The 12,704-nt window shown below is 47.5% G+C and overlaps 1 protein-coding gene across 1 annotated transcript; it reads right to left on the minus strand.

The window, feature by feature from the left end:
• Positions 1–9,995: 9,995 nt before the first annotated feature.
• Positions 9,996–11,135, minus strand: LOC133900200 (glutathione S-transferase T2-like). The gene is made up of 2 exons (XM_062341322.1): positions 10,854–11,135; positions 9,996–10,628 (listed from the first exon to the last, which is right to left on the minus strand). The coding sequence occupies exons 1-2, from the start codon at positions 11,133–11,135 to the stop codon at positions 9,996–9,998; spliced, it is 915 nt and encodes a 304-aa protein (XP_062197306.1).
• Positions 11,136–12,704: the final 1,569 nt, after the last annotated feature.

Raw genomic sequence — 12,704 nt, forward strand, 5'->3', positions numbered from 1 at the left:
GTAATCTTCGCTTCATTTTTCTTGGCGGGTCTCGTTCCCTCTTTCTCCTTGAACGGGAGTGAACCAGCTACGAACGGGCCCTTTCTTCCATCGCAAACAGGAAGTCTTCCGTTCAAGGATTGCTTGTGCAATTTAACAAGCTCATTAACTATCCATCTGTTTCTTTCCCGCAATTTTGATTCTGGAGTAATCGACACATGTCCTTGTCGGCGGCATGAAAAGGCCCCGGCTCTCGGCTGCGGCATGGTCACCTCGCGCCACGTCGCTATGATTGCCACAGTCGTCCCCCCGACGGTGCCCTGGCCTAATACCCCGAAGCTTCAGCTAGAGTAGGCTTTGCTCCTTGGCGTATTGACGGTGGCTCTAGGCCCCACGGGTCCGGTCGAGGGGTCGGCTTTGACTTCTGACTTGCTCTCACGGGTTGGCTGTTTCCCGGCAGCCGTCTGCAAGTTGGTTGGAGAGAAGGAGATGACGACCAACAGATGTGCTGAGCTGGAGAAGCAGCTAGCAGATTGTAGAGGAGGTGCGGCGAGTTCTCCCAAGAGAAAAGCCGTGCTAGCCGTCGAGCGCTCCCAACTCAAGGAGGATGAGCGCACTACCCTCAACATTCTCTGAGAAATCTATGGAGTGCTGGCGGATCCCCTAGGTAGCCATGGGCTGCGGGTCTTCGCGGGGCACTTCTCCGAGCTCCCTGCCACACGGGCTTTGAGGGGCCCAAACGACGTTTCACAAGTGGTGAGGGCAACCGTGGAGTATGTCTTCTAGTGCTACCGTAGTTGTGACCCCACCTTCAACCTGGACTAAGTCCAGGAAGGGGCCGGGGTTGCTAGACCAAAAGCCAAGGAGAGGCTTCCGTGGGAGTGCCAGGGTGCGACGGACTACGTGGTGTCCATCTACCTGGTGGAGGCTGTCGGGAAGTTAAAAAAACTCGATTGTAACCGTCACTATGTAACATTGTTTGATTGGAGCCCCCATGCCTTTGTTTCCTGACATGATTGTGTCGTTGTGGTTGGAGAGTTCCCAGAGTGTTCGAGCCTCCCGCTCGAACCGATCCACTGCCCATGCCAATTGGCCCCCCAGCCCTCATCGAACCCTCGACCATATCCGCCGACCACTCTTCCGACCGACAATCCTTGGAGGTGGCGGCCAAACGTGTGCGGGGGTTTGTGGTTGAACGGGTGAGTACTTCGACCAACCTTCAAGGCGCGTTGCACCGACCACTCGCACCATATGATGGTCCTAGGTTACACCAGTAGGGTCCGTCCAGCTGACACCAGTGCGGCTTGCGCTCTGTTTCTCGACTAGCCTGCCGGGAGGAGATGCTCGTGGTGAAGAGGGATCTGGAACAGGCGACCAGGGAAAGTGCCTAGCAGAGGAAGGAGTTCCATGACCGCCTTTTCTACTGCCGGAAAGATTTCTATGCGGTGTGAAAGGAACTCGAGCGGCCAACCACGGAGAGCGATGAGCGGCGAGTGGCGTTCTACAACAACCTCAGCCGAGCCCTCACCCCCCTTGACTCGTTGCCTCGGTTCACCAGCATCTAGGTCCATCCGACCCCTGGGAACACCGTGTCCGATCATGTCGAGTGGTTCCTGGTGACATCCAGGAGGCAGGTGACCTTGAGTAGAGGATTCACGGGACCGTCGGAGACCATCTTTTCGAGGTCGGAGTCTCTGGGGCCTACCTGGCCCTTGCCTGCATCAGCGTCCACTTCCATGACCTGGACCTCCTTCCGGCAGTCAGCACCAGCTTTGAAGGTACTTGGATGACCGTGGAGGAACTCGCACAGGATGATTCATTTTTGTACATCGTTCATTTCTGTCTGTGGACCGTCAGGTTTGGCCCCCTTAGGGGTATTTTTGGGTCCTAGGAGGAATATCGTAGGCTTATCTGGAACCAGCCCCTGGGCTTTGTAATGACGGGCATTTGGCTCTTATGTGGTTTTTCTCCGTGTTTGGATGACAAATAGTCTTTGGAGTGCCTGCACCACTCAGGGAGGATCACATTAAGCCGCTTGCGAGCAACATTCCTGACGCTGAGGGAGACCCTCAGCTCGACGAACCTTTCGGTGGCGACCAACGCTCGACCCGATTTAGGACTTGCGGCAACGTGGTCATTAACCCTCGAGCGTTGTTACCCTGTCATCGTACGAGCGGGTTAGTTTTGGATCTCGTCTCGTCAACACGAGTGAGCGGGCCAACAAATCTCAGAATGTGGCGGGAAACCACGTTCGTCCATGGAGTCCTGTAACATAAAGGGTTTGATTACTTTAATTTAGAAAAACTTACAAGTCATGTCCACTCTCGTCCAGAATGTCCTGCAAAATAGTCAAACAGGCTTGTCTTCAAGCAGCCTCATTCGTAGAGCTGGCGTTCCGTGAACTGTATGATCGGTGGCCGACCACCCCGGTCAATCCGACTGTGCGCGCTGGGAAACTGGAGGTCGTTAGTGACCTGCAACCAGTTTCGCGTGCAGTGGTCATGGCCGTGCCTGAGGTTAGGAATTTATGGCTGCTTAGGGCTTTAGAGAACGGCCCCACGACATCTAGCCCCCAGACAGCGACAAGCCGAGAGAGTGGTATGATTTGTAGTGCTCGGGCTGGTAGGTAGGTATTCCGCTCGTGGTGCTGGCGTGACTCACACCCTTTCACCTGCTCGCGAGCACCCTGGAGGGAGGTGGGAGGTCCGGCCTCCTCGTCTACCTCTGAGGGAGTTATGGAGCGCTGTGCTCCCCCATCCTGAGTGATGTACTTCAGTAAAGGGTCATTGCTCCCTTGGTGGTTGAGGCGTCCCTCTACCAAGGAGGATTCTCATGGTTAGCACACGTGACCTTTTCTGCTGACACATCGTCGTCAGGCGTTGCTTGATTCTGATGGTAGTCCAAGATCTGATCCATCCAGGTTGTACCCGAATCGAGCAGGGCATCCACATAGTGTCCACCTGAGGTTGATGGCACCGAGGGAGGCATTGCCTCCAAAGGTGTTGCCTCTAGTGTTACGTTTCTAAGCGGAGCATCCCTTATGCTCCGGTCCGAGACCGCAGTGAGTGGCTGTGTGAGTCTTTTTCTCAAAGACTCCGACTGGGACAGGTTCACAAGAAGGGGCTAGACAGGCCAGCCCATTGGTCAGGGAAGAAATCCTTGCGAGGGACGTGTGTAACCTCCTAGCCGATGGAGTGTTGCTCTAGCTTTCTCACTTCGGAGAGGTATGTCACCATTGTCCGGTCCGAGCACTGAAGACCCCTTGGCGACAGGGTTTCACCTAGCAGCGAGTCCCTCATCGCTAGTAGGTGTTTCTCCCCGTGTGGGTGATGCTCGTGTTCCGGTTAAGAGGCAATCATACTCTGCTTCGTATTTAACAACTGGAAAAAAAGAAATTGAATTATGTACCTGACGATGCATGGTCCTGTGCCTGCTCCTTCCTGGTCGGGAGGAAGCATGCCCTGCTTAGCGACCAGTACCGTGTCTGTGCCCTTTGAAATCCTGCAAGGTAGAACAAGGATTCCCCCTTCCTGTGGGGAGTGGTCATTACTCATGCTCAAAGTTCGAGGTATAGACCCTTCTGTTCGTCCTAGGGTTGAGCCTGCTCGGAGAAACGACACACGCGATTAGTTCCCCGATATTCTTTTGTTGAATCGAATCATACCTGCCCGATGGTTTTGGTTCACGTCACGGGGCTAGGGTTGGAAGTCCTTGCGCGATGAGTGATCCTCCAGGTGGAGCTGCCACCGAAGAAACCCGTTCCCCCAGAGCTTGCGGTCCATGAGCTCTCCTTGGCGCCGGGAGCATAGATGCCTCAGCAGCCTCCCGAAGCCCTCGGATCCTTATCCGATGTCCTGAGTTTGGGGCATATTGGCTCCGTCTGGGTCGTACCCAACGAAGAACACCTTAGAGCAAATTGAATCCCGAACTCGGAAACGTGCCCCCCTACCTGGCGTGCCAAATGTCGAGGGTAAATCCCTGACAGTGATGGGTGTGTTATCCTTGTTCGAAAAGCGTATGTTGGATCCCGCTGTGTGTTTGTGTGTGGCGCAAGAATACCGGAGTTTATCCAGGTTCAGGCCCCCTCAGGGTAATAGCCCTACATCCTGTGTATTCTTATTTCTGTGGTCTAAGCAGTTACCCATGATCTTCTTCCCCAGCCTTCTACTTATTGGGCCCCAAAAAACTTCCCTCTACAAGCATGGTACTCCTCCCTTTATATATCAGAGGGAGGGAGTACTTACACATGAGCCAAGACACAGACTCAGACCTATCCCGAGCTTCTCACCTAGGCCTATCATTACTAAAAGTGGACATATCCCATTTTCTCTACATTGCTACAGAGCCTGTCCCATCGCTCTACCGCCTACGTCATCCCGATCACCTGGACTGCCTTGTCCCATCCCACGCGCTGCCTGTGCACCTGCAAAAAGACCTCCTGCCGCACCCGTAACAATAAATGCTACGGAACGGGACACGGCAACTCTGCGCCAGCCATGCTTTGGACGACCCGAAGAGGACCTGGGGAAGGGAAAAACTTGAGTGAAAAGGCATTTATTGTTATTAGACTGCTTGGACACGAACCTACCCTGCGACCAGAGGAGACTAGTCGCGGGGTTTGCTCCTGTGACCTAGGGACTGGTCGCAGAGCCTGGTCGGAGAGCCTGGTTGCATGGTTGTAGGATGGTCGCGCTGAGCAGCCATGGTTCAGGACAAATCGTGACACGCGACACCTATCGATATCTTACCGAAGTGGATCCGCCCGCGAGGGGACCCTACTATCCTTTACACCGACAGGACCCGTCACTGAAAAAGTACCCATGTATGGTTACTTAGATAGACATGTTTATAACATGACCACCATCTGGGTGTGCCAGAACTCACAGACAATTTTTACAAATCCATCTGTTTCTATCATACAGACATAGACGATGTTTAGAAAAATCTGTCTGTAATATTATCACAGATGATTTTTTGTAAGATCTGTCTGTGTCTATATGTCTGACATAGAAGGATTTTCTCAAAATCCGTCTGTATTTAAAGACCCAGGTACTTTTTGAAATTTGACCCTCATTTTTCGACTTCCTATACACACAAACTGCTCGTCTCCCCTCGCTCACTAAAGATAAAGTGATGAGCAGTTCATCTCTCTCACTCTCTCCGTTGCCATCCGACCTCCTTCCACAAAGGTTAGCTATGTTCCGCGTCGGAGGAGCGAGATCTTAGCATCGCATCCCAGGCTTCCTTGCACTGAGGTGTAGGGTTTTCATCGCGGTTTTGTTCGGGTTTTTTAGGGTTTGCTTCGATTTAGTCTACTTAGAGTAATGTAGTATTTGTGTGTCCTAAATCCGCAATATCTTTGTTCAGTGCTATCATACGTTGGGAGGATGGGGTTGTTCCCATGGCTACTTCCACCGTGGAAATGCTTGGCATCGATTTCGGCTGTGTGGCTATGTATTATTCACTGCAGTGAAGGGCACCTCCATGTACCCAGCTTTTGCTATCAATCGTGTTCTACATTCTGTTCTTCTATATTAAAATTTTTCTATTGTTGTTCATCCTAATGGAGATATTTTTGTGAGTTGTAGGACTGATTTGAACAGACATTTCTTACTTAACCATAGTTGGTGATTTAGCAGCAATGCAGTTTGGCTCCGGCACATGACGGAGTTAGTCGGGATGGAGCCTGATCCAGATGACAGCGAGATGATGATTGAAGATGATGCTTGGGTTGATATTGTAGTGGAACGCAAGCGGCTGAGATGATATCAATCATTTTAGCCTTCTGGAAGACGACGTCATCCAATGATGTCAATCATCTCGTCCTTCTGGAAGACAACATCTCTCCAATGATGTCAATTATCTCGTTCTTCTGGAAAACCGCACGGGATACGTACAATTAGGTATTATGTATAGCTAGCTAGCTAGTTTTATGATCTGAACAGTGTGTAATGTGTCGATTAGATGGTGTGATGCACCCATGGCTCCCTCGGATACACACATGGTGAATTCATTCCTTATTATTCATATTTTCTTTGTAGGGAATAAAATACTACTAAGTTTTGTGTTATTTTGATGCTTAGGAACATGGAAGAAGCACCACAACCTTACCCGGACATCACCCCTCGAAAGCTAAGTCTACTCGAACTCGAGGCTGAGCTCTAGTCGTGGTCGTGGTCGAGTTCGAAGACAGCACGTCAGTAAAATGGGCATAACTCTCTCATACAAAGTCCGTTTTAGGCAATCTTGAACATTCTGGAAAGCTTACAACGAGCCCTTTCTAATGGATATGAGCTCTACCAAATATTCATTATAGGTTAGTTAGAATCAAAGAAATAAGGTGTTGAGTCACCGTTTTAGACCCTATCGGGTCTTGTAATCGTGTTGGGGTCAAATTCCAGGTTATGCACGCCTCTCTCCACGACTGCACGACCCTAGGTCGACCTCCTCATGTCCCTGCTATATATACACAGTAGCCATCGTAGTTTAGACTTGGGTATACCTTAGATTCTTCTGTTTTAGACAGTTTTACCGTTTATTGGTTTGTTGAACCCCAACTCGAGTACTTCATTGGTAATTAGCAATATTCAGATTGCATCTACCTGTTCTTGCTTGTGTTCTTGATTCGCTTGCAGGAAAAGCCTTCTTGGCGAGGTCAATCGCGTCTTGTCACAGTTGATAACCACGGAGTAGTGGTGTAGTAGTTGCAAGGGTTCACGATCTGTTCTGTTCGGAGCCTTTGGATCATCAATGTCGAAGCTCCACCAATCGACTTATCATGATACGCGTTTGCCCGATCTTCCAAAAGGTAATATGATAAGTCGATTGGTGGAGCTTTGACGTTGATGATCCAAAGCTCTGAATAGAACAGATCGAGAATCCTCGCAACCACTACACCACTACTCTGTGGTTATCAATCGTGCCAAGATATGGTTGACCTCGCCAAGAAGGCTTTTTCTGCAAGCAAATCGAGAACACAAGCAAGAACAGGTAGATACAATCTAAATATTGCTAATTACCAATGAAGTACTCGAGTTGGGGTTCAACAAACCGATAAACGGTGAAACTGTCTAAAACAAAATAATCTAATCTAAACTCAAGTCTAAACTACGATGGCTATTGTGTGTATATAAGAGGGATGAGAGGAGATCAACCTAGGGTTGTCCAAAACAGTGACATAGCACTTTCTTTCTTTGATTATGACTAAACTATAAGGAATATTTGGGCGAGCTCATATTCATTGGAAAGAGCTCGTCGTAAACTTTACAGAATGTACAAGATTGCTTAAAACGGACTTTGTATGAGAAATTTATGCCTGTTTTACTGACGTAATGTCCTGAAAATCGACCACAACCACGACCACGACTAGAGCTCAGCCTCGAGTCCGAGTAGACTTAGCCTTCAAGGGTGACGTCCTGGTAAGGTTGTGGTGATTCTCCCATATTCCTAAGCCACAAAACAACATAAAACTTAGCAGTATTTTATTCTCTACAAAGAAAATATGAACAATAAGGAACGAATTCACCATGTGTGTATCCGAGGGAGCTATGGGTGCATCATGGTGTATTTGGCAACAATGTATTCTTATATGTTATATATCTATGTTCTTATCTGATATAGTGTGTGTGATATTCTTATTATTTGTGATATATAAATGTCTGTGATGTATGTCATATCATGAAGGTAGTTAGGAAGGAAAATGACTCCTCCAAAGAAAAGGGTCATACAAATGGTTTTTAAAAAATCTATCATTGACATTTTATATAGATAAGTTTCAGCAAAAAATTCGTACGCAACTCTTACTACTCATATATAGAAAATCCATCTATATATAACTTTGTTACATACAGAGTTATAACCGGCCATAACAAATTTTAAAATTCTTCCGTAATAATCTATTTGAGTAGGGAGACTCAAACACCCGTGCCACCTCCCGATTGAGACTGCACGGGGTTGTTGGAATATACGTACATATCTCTGTATAGCACGTACAGATGTATACGTGTATATCCTGCTAACCTCCTTGTAGATCTAGATAACTACTTAGAGCAACTCCAGCAGCTTTCCTGAATCTTATTCCCTATATCTCTTATATAGGGAATGTCTCAAAAAGATTCCAGCCCTATATCTCTTCAGTCTCCAGCAGCTTCCCTAAAACTCATTCCCTATATCTCAGAATTCTCTATTTCATTTGTATCCAACAGTTATAATTCAAACGGTAAAAATTCAAATGGCAAAATTCAAACGGCTATAAATCAAATGGCAAAAATTCAAAAGATTATAATTCAAACGACTATTTGTCCAACGGCTACATTTCCAACGGCTCCTTTTCAAACGGCTCCTTTTCCAACAGCTATATTTTGAACTTCTATATATTGCCTGTTCTTGATGCCTCTCTTCCACCACACCATAATGAGTCATAGTAGTTTCCTCATGCAACAGGCATTGGAGTCGTCGTCATCTGATGATGATGACAAGCTCATTATTGCTGCCGCACACATAGCACACAATCAATATAAGCTTTTGAATGCCCCACGCCATGGCAGTTCTGTGCCTGGCCGTCAAGAAGTTCATCGCAACAGGGAAGCAGGGCATTCGAGACTACACAATGACTACTTTTCAGATGCTCCTACCTATGGTCCAACTGTCTTCAGGCGCAGGTTTACAATTAGGTCATATGTTTTATTCACCTTTGTTGATGATCTCTTGTTTATAAATCAATTTTCTTTTCCACGCAGGTTTAGATGTTGCGTTCTTTATTTTTGCGCATAGTGAATGTTGTAGAAGCCCATGATGGCTATTTTGTTCAGAAATGAAATGCTGCTGGACATCTTGGACTATCTTCTATACAGAAGATTACCGCAGCATTTAGAATGATAGCTTATGGAGTACCAGCGGATGCTACTGATGATTATCTTCGCATTGGAGAAAGCACTATCATAGAGAGTCTCAGAAGGTTTGTGAAAGCTATTGTTGAAGTTTTTGGAGATGAATATTTGAGACAACCAAATGAGAATGATACTGCTAGGTTACTTGCAATTGGAGAGGCAAATGGTTTTCCAGGAATGCTAGGATCCATAGATTGCATGCATTGGAAGTGGAAAAATTGTCCCGCGGCATGGCACGGTCAGTACAGTGGCCATGTGCATGAGCCCACAATCATTCTGGAAGCAGTTTCTTCACACGATCTTTGGATTTGGCATGCCTTCTTTGGTTTACTAGGGTCTCACGATGATATAAATGTTCTTCAACGTTCCCCAGTCTTTGCCAGACTTGCTGAAGGGCAAGCTCCACAAGTAAATTATACCATCAATGGCCACAATTATACAATGGGGTATTATCTTGCAGATGGCATATATCCGCAATGGGCCACATTAGTGAAGACAATACAATCTCCACGAGGAAACAAGCAAAAATTGTTCGCACAGGCTCAAGAGGCAGCTAGAAAGGATGTTGAACGAGCCTTTGGAGTTCTTCAATCTCGTTTCGCCATTGTTCGTGGACCAGCTAGGTTTTGGGATAAGGACACACTGTGGGAAATCATGACCGCTTATGTCATCATGCACAATATGATAATTGAAGATGAACGAGATGATGCTGAAGACTTCCAGTATGAAGCTATGGGAGACACTGTCAGGCCCTCCCATGCTCCTACTCCCGAACTGGAAGAGTTTATTCAAATTCATCATAGTATTGGAAACAAGCAGACTCACTGTCAGCTACAAGATGATTTAGTCGAGCACTTGTGGCAACATCATAGTGGGATGTAGTTTATTGCAGTTGTGTTGGACTATTTTAGTAATTTTATTGATCTTGTATGCCGCATATGTAATAACATGAACTATTCCTAATATGATCGTTTCTGTTGATTTCAGAAAAGCTAACATATGAGTGCCACACATAATAGTTCGCAAAATATAACAAACATTACAACAAGTATTCTTGCCACTTTCACAGAAGCTAGTAGATAAGTGCTAAACATAATAGTTTGCAAAATATTACATTACAACAACTACTCAACTAGAGGTACAGGCTCGTCGAGTTAGGATCTCATTCTGCAAGCTCATGTAGTATTGTTTTTGTGCCTCACTCATGCCACTAAGATCCATAAACATAATTCTCTCTTCCTCCTTAATTCTCTTGAGTTCTATCGCTTGGCTTTTTACCTTAAATTTTTTTGCCTCAATTGCAACCTTCTCTTTATCAAGTTCATAGGCTCTCCCCTCAATTGCCAACCTCTCTTGTTCTAGCGCATATGCTCGTTCATAGCGCTCTTCTTTTTTCTTCTCTTTCACGGCCTCTGCCTCTTCCTTCTTTGCCCACAAATTATCTAGAGCTTCCTTGTACAAGTTATCACCACCTCGCCGTAATTTTTCTTTCTCCGATTTCCTGCCAGTTGGTCTTCTCATAGTCACAGTCTCATTCTCAAGATCTAGTGCATCATGATGGCCTTCGCAACTATTTGAGTTGGTACTAGGAGAAGATGTACTAGGAGATAACTTGGCAGTTGTCTTTTGTTTCTTTGCATTCATCTCAACTACCCTACTAATCCACTTTTCATTGTGCTTCAACAAATTCCAACAATGCAACATTTGGAAGGACCTATGTTGCTTGTCTTTTTCTTTGTACAAAGCACATGCCTGCACAATCTGTACAAGTGAATAAATTTTGTTAAACATATTGCAACATATAAATTTACCGAACATAAACATTTACAAGCAAAATACAGAGGTATTGATTAACCTTATCTTGCAATGTCAACCCGCTTTGTCTCCTACGGTCAATTTGCTCATAGCATCCAACGAATTTATTAACACACTCTTGAATGGTAGACCAACGATGGGTGAGAGAACTTACATTACGATCAGACTCACACTCTTTGTGCTCATTGAAGTAAGCATGAATTCTCTCCAATAAGTTGCACGAGATTGCTCGTTGCCATGGACTGCATCTAGACTAATATTTTGCCATGCCAACACCAACGCCTCATCTTCCTTCTCACTGTAATTGGCTGATCTTTTTTGACTCTTTCTAACAGGGGGAGATGCATGTTCAATCGGGAACTCTTGCTCCCCAATTGGACTACACAGTTCAAGATCATCAACATTGTTGCTCTCATTCATCAAGTTCACAAAATAGTCCTCCCTATTTTCCATTCTTCACAAACTACCAATTTACTACATTCAACAATTGAAGAATTCTAGTGTCAAATTAGGGACGAATTGCATGGGCTCAATCATAGTCTTACAGAGCAACAGATAGTACCTAGATCAAGAGAGCAGCTTGCTTCAAAGATCGAAGGAAACAGAAAGCGAATGCCACCACCTTGATGGCTACCACCTTCCTCCCCTCCCTGTTGCTCCAATTGCAACAAAGCAAGAACCAGCAGCAGGGAGCTTTTGGATCTCCCCGTCCCTGTAAAATGGCTCTCGCCGAGCTTCCTGCCCGCCCGCCAAGCTGCTGCCCGCCTGCTCACCGAGCTTCCTGCCCGCCCGCCGAGCCGCTGCCTGCACGCCGAGCTCTGCCCGCCCGCCGAGCCGCTGCCTGCACGCCGACCTCTACCCGCCCGCCGAGCCGCTGCCTGCACGCCAAGCTGCTGCCCGCCTGCTCGCCGAGCTTCCTGCCCCGCCCGCCGAGCCGCTGCCTGCACGCCGAGCTTCCTGCCCCGCCCGCCGAGCCGCTGCCTGCACGGCGAGCTTCCTGCTTGCCCGTCGAGCCGCCCCGCCTACCGAGCTGTTCCTCCTCCAAGCCGCTCGCCGTGTCCTGCCACCGTGCGCTGCTGATGGGGGAGGCAGCCAATACGCAGGAGATCGAGGACGCCGAGCTTCCTGCCCGCCCGCTCGCTCGAGGACGCCCACCGAGCTCCAGGACGCGAGATAGGGAACGAGGATGGTCTGCTATCTTTGGGGAACGGGAGGAGGATAGGGAAGGAGATAGGATAGGGAAGGGGATGAGGAATCTGCTGGAGGTAATATTTTTTACTATATTTCTTATTTTTAGCTATAGGGAAGGGGATAGGGATATTACTGGAGTTGCTCTTAGTTAGACCAGTTAAGATCACGTCCATCTCCTGGCTTCCGGTTTATTACAACTGTGTACGCGTCTGTATGCACTATATATGCCACAATGCAAAACAATGAATCTCATCGCGTGATTGAACCGAACTCTCCACGCTTTTAGGATGCTTATGTGCGCAGAGGAGAACGGCGAACGGGAGGCGCAGACGCATCACGACGTTAGGGGAGTGGAACCACCGAGGCGGCTCCGCCGACGGCAACTGGGCAGCCACCACCCCGTGCGTCGACCTCGACGCGGCACGCTGGCATGCAATCTCACGCACCAGCATGCAGCGCCGTAACCCGGTGTTCGTTTCTTAACGGCGTGTCATTGTTTACCTTTTCGTGCCTGAATGCTCCAGGTGGTGAGGATGGACGGCAGTGCTGTCGCCGCGAGGAAACGGCGACGGTGGAGTGGCACGGGATGAGGCTTAGCAAGGTGGCTGACTCCGAGGACCACGCGGCCCGGAAGTCCTGCTTCCCGGTGGCCAAAGTTGTTGAGGATGACTTGTACCTAGTTCTATTTTTTAAAATTTTTTACGGTGATTTATACTATTTTAGATGAGAGGTAGTATAAATTTAATCTAATCGTTTACGTGATTGTACATTTCTGTAATTACGACAGTAATATTAATATTTACCTACCATACTATTAAATGATACTATAAT

The sequence above is a fragment of the Phragmites australis genome, chromosome 19 (genome assembly GCF_958298935.1).
Source record: "Phragmites australis chromosome 19, lpPhrAust1.1, whole genome shotgun sequence".
Lineage (NCBI taxonomy): Eukaryota > Viridiplantae > Streptophyta > Magnoliopsida > Poales > Poaceae > Phragmites > Phragmites australis.